This window comes from Nothobranchius furzeri, chromosome 4 (assembly GCF_043380555.1).
Source record: "Nothobranchius furzeri strain GRZ-AD chromosome 4, NfurGRZ-RIMD1, whole genome shotgun sequence".
In the NCBI taxonomy this organism is placed as follows: domain Eukaryota; kingdom Metazoa; phylum Chordata; class Actinopteri; order Cyprinodontiformes; family Nothobranchiidae; genus Nothobranchius; species Nothobranchius furzeri.
Genome location: NC_091744.1, coordinates 7,665,680 through 7,686,243, shown reverse-complemented (window position 1 = coordinate 7,686,243; position 20,564 = coordinate 7,665,680). Strand labels below are relative to the sequence as shown.

The following is a 20,564-nucleotide window of genomic DNA, read 5'->3' as shown; positions in this document are numbered from 1 at the left end:
CAGTCTTCTTTTTGATTTTTAAAAATATATTTTGAGATTTACATTTGTTTTTAGCAATTGTTATTTAAAATGACGTTGATGATTTCTTTTAGAGAACAGATATACTATGATCCCAAAAGAGAACACTTTATGTTGATATGCTTTTTATGAGCACAAATCTTTAATTATAATTAGCTTAATCATTTCTTTGGCCTGTATTTGATTTTTTTTTAAATATTTCTAGTTATATATATATTTTTTCCAAATAGTTCAAGAGATACTACAAAAAATGTGCAGTGTTTTGCACATTTATGGATTTTTCAATGGGTATTCTTATGGTTTTAAATAGTTTTATGGTGACTATTTTCAATTAATTAATTAGAATCACATTTTAGTGATGAAAAATATTTCCAATACATTTAGTTATGGAGTATTAACATTTAAAATATTCAATAGTTTTTTTTTCCCAAATGGTTGAATTTTGTACTTGTTTATCCGTTTCAAAGTTTAATAAATCAGTCACTGAAGGCACCTATTTAAGGTCTTGATTTTTACAACCAAAAATGTTTTTGCACTGATTAGGGGTACTTGGCTGAAAAAAATATTTCACGGGGGTACATCAGTGAAAAAATGTTGAGTACCACTGTGCCAGGCAACAGCATTTGTTGCATTTTTCAAACATGAAGTGGGAGTGGAGTTAGACTCTGGTAGGGGTTGACTTGCTCTTTAAGCTGTTTAACTTGGACCAAGCATTTTAGGTCACAGATAGGTGTAGCTTAGGGTCTCTGTCTATACACCTTATAAGACAATTTAGCTGATGGCATGTTGTTTTTCTGCTATTGAACTGTTTTCTAATAATGTTGTGTTTAATAAAGTGAAGGAAGGAGAGAAATAACGTTTCCCTAGCAGTTTTTAAAAACGTCCCCATGTAATCCGATTAATCGATTAATCGTGTCGAGACCCCATCCGATTCATCGATTATCCAAATAATCGTTTGTTGCAGCCCTACTTGAGTGTTTTAATCTAATTTTAAGTGTCTCTTTTTGCAGTCACTGTTTTCTGTGCGAAACCTGCTGTTACCTTTTCTTCCCACCTTTCTCTGTTTTCTTCATTCAGGATTGTTTAACTTCCCATTCTCAGTAGAAGCTTTGTCACATGCTCCTCATGAGCTTCCAAGTTCTTGCTGTTGTGATTCACAACAGCTGAGCCATTACAGGCTAATGATTGAGTAATTCAGCTGTCTTCGTGGGCTATTGACCAAAAGTCATATTGCTCTAAATCTGACAGAAGCTAAGACTCTTAACATTCACAGAAAGAGGGAAATGTTTAAGAACTTAAAAGCTGTGTCTGTCTCAGAGGTGGTATCAGGATAAAATCATTCTGATATCGTGTTTATAATCATAAGCCTTATTTTTGGAACGGTGTTCGTTTTGACAAACTGAGCCAGTTAAATCATTCTGTAACTATCTGACCTGAGAGGTTATTGGCGTTTCCTTAACCTAGGATGTGGATGCTTCTCTGCAATTTATAACATATCATTTTATTGTATTTCTACATACTTTTTATCATGTATTTTTACCTACATTTTTGGCATCCAACAATTTAAGAATTTCATAGTAGGAAATGTGTTTCCTTACTGAGCATGTGTCAAAACTTTGGATCTTGATGTGCTTTCTTTAGACAAATGCCTTTAAGGCATACCTTTAATGCACTTTTGATTCTGTGATAGCAAATCTACAGAACAAGCTAGGCTTACAATGCTAACACTCAAACAAGGCAGCAGTAGCTCAGGTAGAGTGGGTTGTGCAGTAATCACAAGCATGTAGGTTCGATCCCGGCTCCCAGCAGAGAATGCTGCTTTTGTGTCCTTACCTAACCTCCCTTGATTACTGGTGGTGGTCAGAGGAACCGTTAGTGCCATTGTTGGGTAGTCTTATTTCCGTCAGTGCACCTCAGGGCAGCTGTGGCCACATTGTAGCTCGTCACCAGTGTGCGGGTGTATGTGTGAATGGGCAGATGACTGACTGTGCCTTGGGGTGTGGTAGAACCCTAGGAAGGTACTATACAAACACAGGCCGTTAAGCATTTACCACAGTCATGGAACACTCACCCCCTCCCATTGGGCCTCTTCTCTGAGACACTTCTGCTAGAATCGGAAACATGCATTGACATAGGAAACGAGATGGTGCTAAGCACTAGTCACCGTTTTTCTCTAATATTATTGAGCGTAGAACCTCTCACACCCGTGGTACACAAGTGCGTAATGAATGGAGGATTCAGAGATGTGCGACGGCTCAGCAAAACCAACAACGGCATGGACCAATAGTCGCTTTTTCGCATTATTGGTGGAGGTGTTTTGGACAAATGTGAGAGAACAACTTTATTAATTTTCTTTTTATCTCCGCGGTATTTTTAAGGCTATAATATATTAGAATGTTGTTACGAAGCATGTAAAAATGTTTTAAGCTAATCTTTCTAATTTGCCATTGTAGTATATGGATTTGAAGACAAACCTTAAATTTGTTTAACTAATTACTATTTGAGGTCCTTCTTGTTGTTAAAGTAGCCATTTGGTAAAATACCGTTGGAAATGATCCTTGAATAAACTAAATGGAGAAATACTGTTCTCTGATCACTGTGTTTGTACCGTCTTTTTCACCTGTTCTAATTTTCAGAAAATACATGCTCATGATGACCTCAACACCATCACTGTTCCTGTCTGTCTCACTAGTTTGTTCACATTCTCGAGAACAGGTTCAGTTTTCTTTTCCTTTCAGAAAGTAAGTTCGGCTGGAATGTGGCAACGACCTACACATAAGAATTATCCACCAATCAAATTTCTATTCTAAACCAAAACCTAAACTTAGCACCAGCTCTTCCTGGTTCCTCCTGAACTCTGGCCCCACCACCATGTGGTGCTATCTCAGCACTGTCCTTTGCTTGGTCAGAAGAGACCAACCATCAGTGAAAATGTTGTGATTGCTATGTTGAAAATCTCCTTTAGTTTCCCTTTTCTCTGCTTGATTTAAGACTAAATACTCCGCTTTGGACTGGATAAGACGTCAGATTAGTTGTGGACAAACATCTTCCCATCATCTCGAATCTTCCTGCAGTTTGTGTTTTAATCAACGGTCACATTGTTAAAGTGGCTTTTAATTTCAATAATAACCACCATTTGAAACATCATGTATATGCTTTTGTCCTCAATATCGTCAGCTGATCTATATGGATCCTGCTTGTGTAGCTCATGTTTACTACTGTGGTCTTGACAAATGTGGATCAGTCAAGTGTGTTTGCAAACGCTGAACCAGTTTGAACCCTCTCCAATCTAGCACTGGAACCTTTGGTGGAAAAACCCTGAAAGGTGGTGAAAAGGGGCCATGAAATGTAACATCTCATCTGAAATGGTTTGATTGGGTTTTTTTCATCCCTTTTGTGGTTGTTTTCTCTGTAACAGAGGACAGATATTTAGTTGTAGGGTAACAGTGATCAAACCAGGATTGTACTGATTTTTGGTGACCCTTGCCTCCAGACATACAACCCTAGGCCCACTGTGGGCTTGGACACAGTCACCTGATCCCATGTAGGGATTGACGGTTCAGGTTTCTTAACGGTGACTCGTCCGACTGGCTTCTTTAGCACCTTTTAGGATGTTTTAAAACAAGAGGAAGTGCTCAGACTGATTGAGGGCATTCTTCTCCAACAGGTAGAGCCATTTCTGTCATCAGCAATTTTTTATGAGTACAGCCTCAGTACAGTGATACTGACAACAGGCAGCCAGTTTATCTGACTGTGTCACGGGACTCTGTTCTTAGCTACACCTGTAGTATAACGGAGAAGAAAACCCTTCAAGATTCAAAGGACCTCCTCTGGTCTCGCCTGAGGCAACTCATTCCCTGCATGTCTTCTGTCTTGTGTTTTACCTTCTGTCCCATTACAAACATCTTAATGTGACCCATGTCTGCAATGGAGATGTTCCCATGAAGCTTAAAGGCTTGATGTTGTGCTGAATTAGCAACACGTTGGATGACTTGCAGAAATATTCTCCATAGTGATGGTCAGGGGTGCAGCTACCTACTTTCAGAGGGGTATGCAGACGCATAATAGTGCTAAACCAACAACAGCCTTCTAGTCGTGAGTCCAGATGTGAGTCCATGAATGTTGAGTAATGGTGTGATGCAGATATGTCAGGATTTTCAATTCCTAGAGCTTCACCATCTATTTTCTATCAGAAGCTAATGCAGGAAATAGGGGTAGAAGACCATTTTCATTGACAAACTCCGTGACCGATCATTTTCAGAAATAAGTAAAAAAAATAGTTCCTCAGTGAACTTGATCTTAAAAAAATAATAATTTATAGCATTTGTGGCCAAATCATCCTTTTGTCTTTTGACATACATGAGCTGTAGTTTACAGGTACCTTGTCCAGCATGAGGTCTTCTGAGCTCTGGCTGTTGCAGATGTTTGGAGTTTCTACATTTGTAGATGCGCCTCACAGTCTGATTCATCATTCAATCAAAAGTTTTCAGTAACGTAAAACCACCATTTGATCAATTATTTTACTCCGAACTAAAACCTTGTTAAATGTTGCTTCTTAATAACTAAATGAAGCTGTTACACTTTTCAGGTTATCGTTGAGAATTATTTAACAATGATAAATGACCCACACTTGTATAGCGCCTTTCGGAGTCAGAGGACTCCAAAGTGCTTTACACTACGGTGTATCATTCATCCATTCAAACACACATTCACACACTGGTGAAGTTTAGCCATGTAGTCACAGCTACCCTGGGGTGAATTGACAGAGGCGAGGCTGCCATACACACGCTCCACCGGTCCCTCTGACCACCGCCAGCAGGCAAGGTGGGTTAAGTGTCTAGCCCAAGGACACAACAGCAGCATTCTCTGTAAATATCAGAGGCCTCTGATTCAGTGACACATGACATCAGGCCTTGTTTCTCATTCTTGCCATACTTCCAGAAAGCCTAATGACATGTGATTTAGAGCTTATGATGAGGTCACACATGAGGTGTTGACACAATATCTTAGTCATGCTACTGTTGCTCTACTTTTGGAAACAAATGCCTACAAAGGTTTATGTTTATTCATTCAATAGGTCTCTTTTATCCAAAGCTGTTTAACCTGACCTGCATGTCTGTGGTCTGTGGGAGGAAACTGGAGTGCCCGTTAAAAGCTCACACATGCAAGGGGCCATCTTCTTGCTGAGAGACAAAAGTTTTACCAACTGCACCACCATGCAGTAGTTGATGGTTTCTGTTCAGCTTTTCTCATCTGACTACACACGAGTGTTTTTCCTGCACTTTGGGATTTCCGTTTACGACAATATGAAATCATTGGACCCACATGTTGTCATGAGCAGAGGTCTCATTTATCAAACATTGCGTAGAATCCTTACTAAAACTGTACTTGAGCACAGCAAAAAAAATGTACTTACGCCAAATAGGTCTGTGATCTATCAAACACGGAGTACGCACAGCTGCACGCAATCTCAGTTTCTGATGTATGAAGTGATCTAGAAAGGTTCTCAGCTGCTTTTTAGTCACATCCCGGGCTCACCACGCCCACTTACTGCCATAAATAGTCAATGCATAGTGCCTTGTGAATCTCATGCATATACATAAGCCGGCTGTTGCAGCGCTCCGCTAATGACAATGGTGACCGTAGATCAAGGCAGATCAAGGAAGCGCAATATCACTGAAGCAGAAATTGAGGTACTTGTGGGTGAGGTGGAGAGATGAAAGGAAGTGCTTTTGCAAAACAAATAAGAGAAAATCCACGGAGTGGCACAGCGTTGCTGAAGCAGTCAATGTTGTGAATTCTTCAGAGAGAGCTGTGGCGGATATAAAAATAATGGTCCAGTCAGGATTCGATCCCCCGACTCCGGGTGAAAGTCACGCGAGCTAACCAGTCACCCGGAGATCTCCCTTGACCAAGTAGCCAGGGCACATGATTAATCGGGTCACAGTGACAGGACACACTGTCACATACATATGACATTCTGTCTCAATCTGTCCCCCTGCTGATTTTCTGCGTTCCGTATTCTGCGCTTCAGGCAGTGCAAGTGTGTGCGTGTGGGGGGTCTTGTTCTGTGTGAAAACCAAGCAGTACAAGTGATATTGCTGCAGGATTTCATAATTTTATCCTTCTCAGCAGCAGCACTGCAGGTGCTCTCCACGTCCAAAATGTGCGTAAGCCAGGTCCTTAGTCAACTAATAACAATAATAATAATAATAATAATAATAATGCATTGAACTTATATAGCGCTTTTCTAGACACCCAAAGACGCTTTTCACACACTCTCACATAGGGCTGTCGCGGTCAGAGCCGGATTAAATAAATGGACTACACTAGGCAGGCTGCATTTTTAGCCCCCCCCCCCCATCGATGTTATTTAATGAATTGAAATCTGAAACTTACCAAATTTACTTATAAAAGTTCATTCACATTTTACGTAGCCTAGTCTTTGGTTACAAATTGGTTGTTTGTATGCCAAAATAAGTCATGTGTTGTATGTAAAACATTCTATCAGACAAATTTTTAATATTAATAATTTATACGTCATTACACAGCTGTATTAAATGCTAATAAATGATCCTCATCTTATCGATTGGAAGTGTCATTGTCAAGGCGGTACCAGTATATAACCACTAGGTGTCATTAAACTATGTAAACAGAGCAAATATGTGTCTCTTATTTGCTCTGTTTATATTTAATCACTACATTTAATTAAAAAGATTTTCTGCTAAATACAATAGCTTACAACATTTATTAATTATGACAAATTAATCACATGATGGTGGAAAGACATTCAAGAATAAATGGATTCATTTGAATGGACTGAAGCATGTTTTAAAGGCTCGAAAACAAACTATAAACACACAGCTTAAATTATTACAGTATAAATTTTATACAATCTATAATCTTAAAAGAAAGTATTTTAATAAAATGAAAACATTATCTTAAGTTTTGATCTTGCTTTATGCTCATTCAGGCTGTTTTTGCCTCTGCTGAATCAGAAATTCTGTGTCAATTTTCTGAGTGTGAACTTATTGTTTTGCTATTTGAACATTAATAAAAAATATTTGACAAATAATTAATAAAACCAGCAACACTTACCAAGGAAACCATTTAGCATGCTCCACTACTGAATAATCTTCAGCCTTCCAGCAACACAGGCCTCAATCACAGCAGAAACACGTCTGAGGAAATGTTCCTTGGTACGTCTGAAGAAATGTTCCTTGGTTAAGCTTCGGTTCATGTCTCCAGATTTCCTCTGTGATGCCGAAGAATATCCAGTATTTTGAGAGGGATGGTTTAGTGCAAAGTACTCATGCATCCTGTCATCAGTTTGGTACCACTTTGCAGGATCAGATGGGTAACTAGTTGTTAATACCCTTTCTGGGTCTTGAGGCTCCTATAAGACTACAGGTGCTGGCCAGTAAATTAGAATATCATCAAAAGGTTGAAAATATTTCAGTAATTCCATTCAAAACGTGAAACTTGTACATTATATTCATGCAATGCACACAGACCAATGTATTTCCGATGTTTATTACGTTTAATTTTGATATTTATAGGTGACAACCAATGAAAACATCAAATCTGGTATCTCAGAAAATTAGAATATTCTAAAGGCCAATGAAAAAATGTTTGTTTCTCTAATGTTGGCCAACTGAAAAGAATGAACATGAAAAGAATGTGCATGTATAGCACTCAATACTTAGTCGGGGCTCCTTTTGCCTCAATAACTGCAGTAATGCGGCGTGGCATGGACTCGATCAGTCTGTGGCACTGCTCAGGTGTTATGAGAGCCCAGGTTGCTCTGATAGTCGTCTTCAGCTCCTCTGCATTGTTGGGTCTAGCGTATTGCATCCTCCGCTTCACAATACCCCATAGATTTTCTATGGGGTTAAGGTCAGGCGAGTTTGCTGGCCAATCAAGGACAGGGATACCATGGTCCTTGAACCAGGTGCTGGTGGTTTTGGCACTGTGTGCAGGTGCCAAGTCCTGTTGAAAGGTGAAGTCTGCATCCCCATAAAGTTGGTCAGCAGCAGGAAGCATGAAGTGCTCTAAAACTTCCTGGTAGACGGCTGCATTGACCCTGGACCTCAGGAAACAGAGTGGGCCAACACCGGCAGATGACATGGCACCCCACACCATCACTGACGGTGGAAACTTTACACTGGACCTCATGCAACGTGGATTCTGTGCTTCTCCGCTCTTCCTCCAGACTCTGGGTCCTTGATTTCCAAAGGAAATGCAGAACTTGCTTTCATCAGAAAACATAACTTTGGACCACTCAGCATCAGTCCAGTCCTTTTTGTCCTTGGCCCAGGCGAGACGCTTCTTGCGCTGTTTCATGTTCAAGAGTGGCTTGACACACGGAATGCGACACCTGAATCCCATGTCTTTCATGAGTCTCCTCGTGGTGGTTCTTGAAGCGCTGACTCCAGCTGCAGTCCACTCTTTGTGGATCTCCCCCACATTTTTGAATGGGTTTGTCGTCACAATTCTCTGCAGGGTGCGGTTATCCCTAGAGCTTGTACACTTTTTTCTACCACATTTTTTCCGTCCCTTCGCCTGTCTGTTAATGTGCTTGGACACAGAGCTCTGCGAACAGCCAGCTTCTTTAGCAATCACCTTTTGTGTCTTGCCCTCCTTGTGCAAGGTGTCAATGATTGTCTTTTGGACAGCTGTTAAGTCAGAAGTCTTCCCCATGATTGTGGTGCCTTCAAAACAAGACTGAGGGACCTTTTAAAGGCCTTTGCAGGTGTTTTGAGTAAATCAGCTGATTAGAGTGGCAGCAGGTGTCTTCTATATTCAGCCTTTTCAGAATATTCTAATTTTTTGAGATACCAAATTTGGAGTTTTCATTAGTTGTCACTTATGAATATCAAATTTAAATGTAATGAACATTGGAAATACATTGGTCTGTGTGCATTGCATGAATATAATGTACAAGTTTCACGTTTTGAATGGAATTACTGAAATATTTTCAACCTTTTGATGATATTCTAATTTACTGGCCAGCACCTGTATATTGGGCTCACTTCTGGCTGGCTGCTGTTCTTCCAGTTTGTCCTTCTGTGAAGGCGTTGATGTTGACGGCGTTGGCTCTACAGCGTCTTCCGCCGCATCTTCCACCACGTCTTTGGGTCGTGTCTCCTCCGGGTCGGACTTGGGCCCGGCCTCTGGCTCTGCTGACTCGAGCAGGTTCACAGCTGTCGGACGGTTTCCCGAGCAGCCCGACAGAAACTTCTGTAAAGCCCCCCGCTGTCTCTTCTTTAGTTCCTCTTCATTTATTTTTTATGTTTTGCCACACCCGAAAGCATCTTGAAAGTTAGCCTACTCAAAAACACCTGCTAGCTTTGTTGTGTCCCGCTCTGACTTTGACGTCCTTCATTGGGTGGCGCCTTAACCCTCTGGGGTCCAGGGTGTAATTTGCCGTGAGTTTTCCTTTGTATTATTTCCAAAATAAAAACCATAACCACTGCCTTATGTGGTATCAATCTTTTCAGCACAACCTGGACTTTATGAATCTATACTTATTTTGTATATTTGGACATAAAGGGGTTGCATATTAGACCTTAAATCACTCAAAAACATAAAATTTGAATTGGAAAAAAGTTGTTTATTTTACTGTGAAACCAACAAACATTTATGACGAATGTTTTTATCATTTAGAATGGTAATCTAGACTGTACATTTATAAAAATTATGACTAAATATAGCAAATAACTAATTTAAAAAAATTATTAGCCCTCTGGGATCCAGAGTGTAAATCACCGTTTTTGACTCATTTTGGTTTTTCTTTTGTATTTTCTAATAAAAACAATAAATATTGCCTTATGGGGTATCATTATTTTCAGGACAACCTGGACTATCTGAATTTATACTTATTTTATTAATTTGGCAATAATATACATGGATTTTGGAGTGGGGAGTGGCTCTGTCTCACGCCGAGATCTGACAGCTGCGCGGCGCCACACTCCTCTTGTTGGATCTCCGAGGAGCTGGATCTCTGCCTTCATCCTCTACCTCATCATGACCCAACTCTTCTATGAGGAAGGATGGATCTGCCACATCGTCATCAACATCCTCGCTGTTTGCCTCAGACTCCGGCTGCGAGTCTCCGTCCACTTCCTCTGCTTCCAGTTCAAAAACAGCTGTACTATCTGAACTGCCTGGTTTACATTTATCCTTCTCATCATCCTTTATTAAAGCCTAGTAAAAGCCTGCTAAACTGCAGCGACAATATATCTGTCCGGATCGCTCCACAATATGAAGTTTACCGTCAATATCTGTCTAACTGTTTGTTGTTACTCCGTTCGCGCCACTACTTTCCCCGCGAAGCGGCTCCTTTTTGCGCACATCTCATTACTCGTGCAGCCTTCCTCTCTCTCTCAGCTACAAAATGATACTTTTTACCAACAGCAAAAGGATCTCATGTTTTTGTGTGGGTTTTTTATGTTCACAAGCACATTCCCGCTCACGGATTACTAAACTGCTGTTTTGACAAGTTATCAGATTGTCTAAAAATAGGTCGTTTTTTAGTTTAGTTTAACTCCGCTTTTACGTTGCCTATTAACAAAATTTAAAAAGTGGGGTGTAGTTTATAATCTCCTTTTTAAAGCCAAATTGAAACCGAAACTCAGGGAGGCGGAGTCTTGCTGCTACAGCGTCCCAAATAAGACCTGTTCAAAAGACGCGTATACTCGTCCCCAGAGGTTTAATGTGACTGTAGCCATTGAAACGGTCTATGGTTAAGATAAACATTGTCACTATTTTTAGTTAATAAATAAATATTGAAACAAATTGTAGATAGGAGTCCTAGCTACAAATTCTATCATAGGACATTTGTACATTTAATTTTTAATTTATTTATTTTTAATTTTGTTCCTCTGTCTGGGCCCCATCCAGCCAATCAGGCCCTAGGCACGTGCCTACTTTGCCTTTGCGTTAATCCGGCTCTGGTCGCGGTTGAGGAATTCCTCCTGCGGTGATTCAGGGTGGCTTAATATTGCGGTGTGCGATATTATTGCAGCCCTTTTTTTATTGCAGTACTGTCTAAACATAATGTTTACACATTTAAAAAAGGTTGAAATTGCCGTGCCTTCTTTAATAACACTTTACTGAATGCAGATCAAAGGGCAGTAACAACACAGATCGCAGCAACATTTGTTTCTCCGACAGTCGGAGTCCGACTGAACTTAAAAACAACAAAATTCAGGAGGTTAAACTTTTAAATGCAAATTTGGCTGCAGCATCTATCAAATAAGAAACAAGTCCCCATTTTGTTTAGTTGTATATATATATGTATAGTTGTATGTATATATGTATATATATATATGTATATATATATATATATATATATATAAATATAATATATATATAATATATTGTATATATATATTTTTTAAAAGCTTCTTTGAGGTGACTGCTTAACCAGCAGCGGACTGATTTTCTCGGCCTTGGGTGGTAAATGAACCAAGCTAACGCCATCGGACAGAAACATGTCACCATCTACAAAAACTTAAACCTTATAGGAACTTGTCAAGGCTTGAGTACAGACTCCTGCTATATTTTCTAATGAATGTATTAATCGGCTTGGAGAACAGATACACAACATTAAGTACTGTATACAGTATTATATGTACTATGAATAAAATATCTTGCCCACTATATCTCTTTATTCCCTGTGTGCTACTTAAGACTTTTGAGTCTGATACAGCTGCTCATTGTGTCGACCAGAAGCTGACTAGCTGGGGACGGAGGTGACTGGCAGACTTCCTGACTAGCTAACAAGCTAACCCATGACCTGTGTGACAGAGAGAAGAGAAGCTGAGTCTGGAAAGCATGATGCCACTTCTGCTGTTCAGATAAAACACAAGGACACAAGTAACAGCAAGGCAGCACCTTTATTCTATTTTTACAACAGAGTCCGAAATGGAGCAAGAAATTTGTTTTGTCACCACATACTACTCTAAATGATTCCAATACAGAATATGTGATGTCCTTTGTTTGGATTTTACAACAGTCCACAAAGCAAATGTCGACCGAGGATAAGCTTACTTTATTTTTCAAAGAAAATTTTAGGGTTGTTTTAGGGTTGTATATAAACACTGCACCGCCATCAGCTGCTTCTCCATAGTAACCTGTTGTGCAGCTTGCAGAATAAACCTGCCGTGGATCCATTTTGAATGTGTGTGTCAACTTGACACTCTGTTAAGGTATGGATGGATTTGTAGACAGTGAGATCAATGGGTTGTTTTTATTGTACGTGCACGCTCATTTTGTGCATCTCATGCATTCAGCTGCCAGGATACTTGACCTTGATATGGAAACGTGATTCTAGACTGATACTGAATGCTTTACAAACTAGTTTATTCTGAAGGAAATACAATTTTTAAACTTATTACGTGTTAAAATACATGCTATTTTAAACCTAAGTATGTTGTTTTTTGCCCCCTACCAAAGGTAGACATAGTACATGACAAAATATTACCATTGGCACTATTAAATGCAAGTTAATTGTCCATGTAAAGCCCTAAACATCAGAACCAGGATCTTGGAATGAACTCTGAAGTTCACTGGCAGCCAGTGAAGCTATATAACGCTTATAAAACGCTTTGTTTCAGTGAAACTCTGCCCACGCCTGCTTTGACTAAACGCGTCTACAACAGCGTCTTAGGCAAGTTGGTTACTGTATCTGCTATGGTAGTCCAGTGGATAAGGCCATCTCAGTTTTGTCATTTGCTGATGTGGCAGTAATTTATTTAGCCAGTTGACGCAGATTTCATTGTTTTATATTTTAGTTTTATTGATTATTTTCTGCAATATGTTTTGTCCCTAAACATCTTTGAATTTGGTCACTTCCAAGCAGCATTTTAGTTGATTTACTCATCTCGTCTCACATGGACTCTCTGGCTAAAAAACCCTAACCCTAGCAAAAAAAATCGATAAATAAAAACATTCCCTATTTTTAACTGTTTACCAATAAAGGGCTAAAAACATCATACTGGCTAGTGTAGCTAGAATAGAAGAAAAACGTTAATGCTCAGACCAGGATGCAAAGCTGCGCAAAACTGCATCCTAGCCCAGCACTCTAACTACCAAGACTACCAAGTCTGCCACATGATGCTAGTCACCTAAGCCACATAACCTTGAGCTGGCCAAGGAAGACCGGGTTCAGACCAGAGACTCGCTTCCAGGAGAGGAGCAGGGCCTGATGACGAGATTAGTTTCCATTAAGGCTTTACAGGATTTTCAAAGTAAAACTCAAAATTAACAACTGAAATTGGAAAATTTGCAGCCCAAAATGTTGTTTTTCCTCATAAGGGAATAACAGTATCACCTGGTAAACGACTCCAAAAAGTGGATTTTCCATAATATGGCCCCTTTAAATACTCAATCTATTTTGTTTGACACTTCATATAAAAGTTATTTTATTTAAGGGTGTATTTCACGTAACCAACCTAAAGAAAATCTTAATTTTTGTTAGTAATACAATCCTAGAGGCACCAACAAGCTTTGCAATTTCAAAAAATCTCAGTTTATAAATATTATCTGGCCTTTGGTTGATGATTTTTCATGTAAATGTAATTACAACACCTGACAACACCTTTATAAGAATAGTGGAAGTCCTTGAATGTGCACACATAAAGGTGCTACAGGTAGTCTGTGATGTGGCCAGAGGATGCAAAAAGGTGCTCTGTCGTCTTTACTACTGACAGTTATGTAAAGTTTGTGGTTTCAGTGGGAAGCCTTAGCATCCGTATAGTTTAGCTCTTGTTCTCAGGTTGAATGTGTTGAGCTTGGGTTTTTAATCTTGCCTATATTTGTATATTTATAGCCTTTTTTTATTTGTGTGAATGCGTTTGTATTCTTACCCTGGAAAGTGCACCTTAGTAAGATGCCTGATTGCTCTGAATAAAACCAAACCAGCTAAGGTTTGGTTTAAAGGTCTTGTTCATTGAGAAACGGTGTAATATTTAGTTCTTTAATACGATGGATTACTCTTGAGTTTCATTTGTATTCTAAACATAAAAATTCTCCTCCACCCCATTAGAGCTCCGGACGTCACGTGACTCTCAGAGAGTAGACGCCATGTTGGCAGGCAACAAAGGTAAACAAAATGAACGGGATCGGCCTGGATTTTACTCCGTCGGAGTTTACTTCACACTTTAAAACCGAAGAAATCGTTTTATATAGTCAGAAATTAAATAGACTAAACATCTCCGGCCCATACCATACCCCTGGGATACATTTTAAAAACGCCAAAAGCTGTCAGAGCGGACTTGGCCAGGGAACGCCTTGGGATTTCCCCGGGGGAGCTGGGAAGAGGGAAGTCCGGGCCTCTCGACTTAGGCTTCTGCCCTCGCGACCCAACTCCGGATAAGCGGATGAAAATGGATGGATGGATGGACAAATAACAGATTTACATGTAAGTAGTTTAAATAGAGTGCTGTGCTGTTTGAATGTATAAACTGAACTCCAAGAGAAATCACTAGTCTAATTTTTTTTTTCCCGTGAATAAAATAAATATGTCAGGCAGGAGCGTCTCAGTATCTGTCTGAGATCTGTCTCGGTGAGACAGATAATAGCAATCCAAAGTGCTTTTTATGTGTGATCTGACAACTGATCAACCATTGCTTAAAAATGAAATACAGCTTAGCCGGTTAATTGCTGTTATCATAAAACACGTAAACGGCAGCACGCAGAACTCACGAGGCAACGTTTTACGTGTGTTTACTTGTTGCTATGAGTAATAAGACAGAAAAAGCCACGCCAAAATAAGTTTAGGAAGCCCACCAAGAATCATAATAAAAGCATTTAAAATAAATACCATACACAGTTGAGGAAACGTTGGTTTAAATACCTGCTGCATAAGCGAAAACCTTTACTCTCGGGATCCCACAGCTTCATTTTAGCCCGGTCACTAGTGCGTTTCTTTGCGATGATCCAACGTTTGTGGCGTTCTGGATCTTGGGGAATCCTGTAGAAGTCTCTTCCCTCATCTCGTCCGCGTCTGTTCTGGCATCCTGGGGCACAACAGGAATCTACCACATTTCCCGTTTGACTGAGTTTTCTGACAATAACAGATAGCCCATCTGCGGCCTTCTGCCTGCCAAGATGGTGCTGCTTCGATTTGAACTGTTGCATGCTGGGAGAAGTGATGTCAACTCCCGGAGCTCTATTGCCTGCATTTACCACAAAAAGTAAATGGATGGGAAGAAGTCAGAAAGAAGTCAGGCCCTTCTACTTCATGTAGAAAATTTGTATTCCTGGCCCCGCCCACCTTGACTTGTGACTGCAAAGGGCTGTTTGGATTATGTGACCAGGACAGAGCAGAGCACCCCGCTAGTAGAAGCTAACCATTAGGGACTCTACAAACAAGACAGCAAAGCGTTGCATTGCTGTTAGCCAATCAGAGGAGAGACATGTGCATATCATAAATATTATATGTATATACAAGTATATGTACATGTAAATGTCTATGTGTATATATGTATACGTGTATATATGTATATATATGTATGTGTATATATGTATATATATATGTAAATATGTGTATGTATGTATATGTCTATATGTATATGTATATATATGTATATGTAAATATATATGAATGTATATGTACATATATATGTGTATATGTACATATATATGTGTATATATACATATGTATATGTGTATATGTATATATAAATATGCATGTGTATATATATATATATATATATATATATATATATATGTATGTGTATGTATGTATGTGTATGTATGTGTATATGTATATGTATGTATATGTGTATATGTATATATGTATATGTATATATGTATTGATCGATGATTGATATATATTGATCGATCGATAATAATAATTATTGCTATTTTTTTTATGTTAGAAAATATATTTTATATTCAGTCCTGGCTATTTTATGTACACACTATGATAATCAAGTTGTTTTTTATCAATTCTCTTCAAATGTAGCAAACGTTTTTTGGCTTAATGGTGAACTACTGTAACATATTTTCGGGACAATATCCTACATCTCTTGCTGCAACATCTTGTTTAAGTCATGAGCTGTTCGTTAGGTCTGAAAGGGAAGGCCTTGCTGATGGAGCGTGACAGAGTCTGTGTTTCGGATTGGTTGGGAGTAAGTAGAGTCTAGTATTAAGCCACCTGATAGGTTATCACAAAAAGAAAAGAAACTTTTTGTTGAAGTTGTTATTGACCCAGCTTTTTCATGTCTATAGATATGTGTAGGTATTGAATTATTGTCCAGCCCTACTGCACAGTATAAAATGTTTTTTTTATCTTAGTTAATCAAATAAATCAATAAACAGACCAAAGCAGGTAAATAAAAAAGGAATCTCAGCTGTTTTAGAGCACTTGGATGTTTTTCAGATATGTAAAAATACATTTAAGAGGAATACAGGAGCAGCACCAGGCTGCCCACGGATGTGCCTGTTTTTAAATCGGCTCCACTAAAGAAGTTTGATGCCGATATACAAGTAAAATAGCCAACTGGTATATCGTTTATCCCTACGTACGACTTGTCTTTTTTACAGTGTATGTATTCTTATTTAAAGTTATTAGGCATTATTGTTTGTGTTGAGGAGCAGAAAAGTCTTACATTTGAAAATCTTGGACCAGAACATTGTCTAATGTCTCAGTAATTGAATCAAACAGGTATTATTTTGTAAGAGATGATGAAGGAATTGCTTGATGTCTAATTCCTGCTCTCTGTTTTTCAGGCTGAAATGACCAGCCAGCATCCGAGCCATGCGGAGAGCTCTCACTCCTCGGATAACCCGCCTCCTGTCGTGGGGTCTAAGCTGCACGCCCAGGGACCACTATCAAAGGAGAACATCACTGTTCACATCTCGCTGGGAAAGAAGGAAGAGGAGGAGGAAGACGAGCTGTACAGTACAAGTGACTTCTCTGCCTCGGCTGCTCTGGGTGACTCAAACATTGTGACAGCTGTAGAGGCAATTGAGGAAATGTTTGATCCTGCTGCTGAGGTTCCCGTCATTCCTGATTCATCCAGATGTTCTCCCAGCTCTAGCAATCACACTAACCGTTCTCCAACACAAGCTTTATCCTCACACATCCCTGAGCAAAAACCTTCCACTATCAGTTCTTCTCCTATCAAGTCTTTGAGCTTTCCCTCCAGTCTGGTGAAGTCTCTATCATCTGATGTAGACGCTCGTGATGGGGTCACTTCTGCTCCAGCTCCCTCAGTCAGACAGAGACCTCTCATGAAAAGTCTAGTCAAATCTTTGTCTTCAGATACATCCCAAGACTCCTCTTCCTCCTCAACAACTCAACGTCTTCTCGATTCTCGCCTTAACCTGCAACTTTTTAGGCAATTTGCACAATCCCGAATGGCTTCTGCCTCCGTGACGTCAGTAAGTGACTCGAAAACTGCCCCCTCTTCGCCGTTAGCCTCGCCAGATAACCGAAGCTTCTTTAAAGTCTCAGAAGTCGAAGCTCGAATCGAAGACACCAAGCGCCGACTCACTGAAGCCATTGCCGAGCCTCTCCAGCTGCTGAGTAAGATCATGGATGAAAAAAGTGGCGGTTTAGTTGGTGGCAGCATTTACCGGCCCAAAGGGCTTTCAACCAGCGCCACAGAGCTGTCCACTCTCTCCTTGGTCAATGGTTCCCTGGAAAACAACAACTGCTGCATCAAAGAGGAAGAAAGACCTGAACTGGAGGTTGAGAGTCCCAACAGCTGGACCTCCGTTTCAGCTGAGTCACTCAGTGATCTGCCTGCCAACACTAAGAGCCCCTCTAAATCATCCTTACTCTCCATGTCTGCTCTCGCAAAACAGGAGGAGGAGGACTTTTGTATACTGACCAGCGAGGACTTTGAGACTTGCACTGATACCGAGGGCGATGGTGTCAATGGACTTTCTCGAACTGGTAGTCAAGCGCCACTAAGTGGCAGTTCTGACCCAAGCTGTGATGATGAATGTGAAGATGCTGAGGCTGCACCAGCTGTCCCATTCTATACCCTTATGGTCCTAACTGCTCTAGTTTATGCATGTTTTGTTTTACCTCTGCCAAGTTACGTCAGAGGGTTGCTGCTCGGACTCGCATTTGGATTCTATTTAGCCATCGGTGTTGTGTGGCTGGCAGGACCAAAACGCTCTGGAAGGGTAGTTGGAAGTTCCAGAAACAAGGGGAAGCTGGAGAATGCTGCCAGGGTGGATATTAAAGAACCAGAAATTTATAAGGTCAGTCAGCCAGCCTATGATTTTTAATTGAACAAATGAGATACTCTGAACACAGTTCTTCATCCATTTTGTTTGGATAAAGTATACTGAAACACTTAGGGAAGCTTCTTAAGGTGAATTTACACTTGGGTCAGCTTGGCCTGGGCTGGGTGGGAAAAGCCAGCCCCCATATTCCAGTTTGTGTTTAACCCTCTCAGGCTCAAAATAAGTTTTTTTTACAAAAGGACTAACAACTAAGTCCTTCAGGGGTACTTCTGAGTTAAAAAATGCTCATGAAATATGTATGTGGAGTAACCAGGTAGGTAGGTTTTAGTGTTGCAAACGCCTGCCTCCAGAGGGTTAACAGCACTCCTCAGTAACCCAGACATAGGCCGGCTTTGCTGAAGTCCGTAGTGTCATTTCTAACCACCACAAGTTAGTAAACAACAGGTCATGAGCAGTGTTGCTTTTGGAGTGTCTGACATGAAGCACATAGCTTCCTACTCTTATTGAGCATACCATTCACATGAAGGGGGACTTAGATTTCAATTAATGCAACATTAAGAAAGAAGTAAACTCTTTTGTCTTTTTTTTTTCATCCAATATCTAAAAACAGTAACATTTTTACTGAATTATGGGTCCGACTTATTGGGTTTTTTTTGTTCACTGAAACAACATCGCAACTAGAACTGTTTAAGTAAAATAAAATCTGAAAATACGCTCCAACGGTTTAAGATTCAAGAAGACTCTAATGAGTTTTTAAACCACTGAATGGTAACACTAAAACCTCTGAGGGAATTGTGCGACCTAACCTCATTAGTGCCGTCCTTCCAGGGCTGGATGAACGAGATCCTGAGCTATGATCCCGAGACGTACCACGCCACTCTCACCCACTCTGTGTACGTTCGTTTGGAGGGCTCTACCATTCGTCTGTCTAAACCCAACCACAACATCACCCGCCGCGCATCGCACAAAGAACCCAAACCTGATGTGACCTTCATCAGTCAGAAGATCTATGACCTCACCAACTGCAAAGTATGTGACACAAAACATCCTTAAAGCTTTATGTGTTTTATTGAAAGTTGTTCTTTAACTCTGAGTCACTTTTAAATGTCAACTTGTTCAACTTTAAGCTTGTAAATCTTTAAGCAGCAGATCATTCTGTGACAGTTTCCACTTGCTTCTTGGAATTATGATGAAAAAATGTCAAATTTAGAGAAGCTTCACAAAAGAATATCAGGTTTGTTTGTTTTTCTACGTGCCTCAGGTATATTTGGCGCCTCAAAATCTGGCCAAGAAACGAGTTTGGAACAAAAAATACCCCATCTGCCTTCAACTCAGCAAACAGGATGACTTTATGTCAAAGGCAGAAGGGGATCAGGTGGAGTTCAGTGAGTCCACAAGCTCTAGAGAAGATGGAGAAAGAACCAGTGGAGTGATGGAGCGACCATCATCATCATCATCCAGCACACACCTGACCCTCTTCCTATTTGGGAGAACTGGGAGGGAGAAGGAAGATTGGTTTCAGAGGTTTCTGTTGGCTTCTCACGTCAGAGTGGAGTCAAAGAAAGCCTCGTGTGTTGGAGGCACTAAAAAAGGTCAACAAATATCATTTACGTAAATTGTATTAGAATTACCTGAGTTATGGGAATATTTAATTCATCTGTATTTTATTTATTTTTTTGACAACAGCAGTCTCCAAGTCGCATAGCCGCAACAGCAGCCGCAGCAGTCTCAATGAGATGCTGTCATCTCTGCCCAAATCAAAGGACTCAGCAGCAGCAGGCAGTGCCAAAAGCAAGCTTCAGTTGGACTTCACCGTTTACATGAGCTCCTTTCTGCCCAAACAGCAGTCAGCCAGCACCGCAGCCAGTAGCTCCGCCTCCAGTCTGCAGGGCAGCCCCGTGGTCGATAAGAAGGTACAGCGGCTTCATTAGAAACGTTTCCCCTTTCAGTTCAGATCATGTGTTAAAGCTACTGGGATTATACGCAAAGTGGCTGATTTCTCGTTACCAATGTGTAAAAACATGAGATAAAATAAAACAGAACAAATGTTTATCTCTCCTGATGTGTGTATTAACTCTGTTTTCAGCTTCAGACTAGCGCTTTGCATCCCCGGGAGGAGGAGGACGGGTCCGTTGCCTGGGTGAACGCAGCTGTTGCTCGACTGCTCTGGGACTTCCTGACCAAGCCCTGCTGGGCTGAAATGGTCTCAAAAAAGATCCAGATGAAGCTCAGCAAGATCCGAGTGAGTGTAACGAGGGTTAGGTAACCAAGGATAGAACTTGGATCAGAGAAAAGCATTATTATCCTTATTCAGATTCAATCGGCTAGTTGTTCAG

General features: G+C 40.3%; 1 protein-coding gene across 3 annotated transcripts in view; it reads left to right on the top strand.

Moving 5' to 3' along the window:
• The window catches only part of LOC107390134 (testis-expressed protein 2), a 36,863-nt gene that overhangs the window by 10,350 nt on the left and 5,949 nt on the right, over window positions 1-20,564 (top strand). For all 3 annotated transcript variants that reach the window (XM_015966706.3, XM_015966699.3, XM_015966691.3), the window contains exons 3-7: window positions 16,759-18,243; window positions 19,057-19,257; window positions 19,490-19,820; window positions 19,915-20,141; window positions 20,315-20,470. In XM_015966706.3, the coding sequence (XP_015822192.1) occupies window positions 16,765-18,243; window positions 19,057-19,257; window positions 19,490-19,820; window positions 19,915-20,141; window positions 20,315-20,470 (2,394 nt within the window). In that variant the 5' untranslated portion in view covers window positions 16,759-16,764. The remainder of the gene's footprint in view (window positions 1-16,758; window positions 18,244-19,056; window positions 19,258-19,489; window positions 19,821-19,914; window positions 20,142-20,314; window positions 20,471-20,564) is intronic.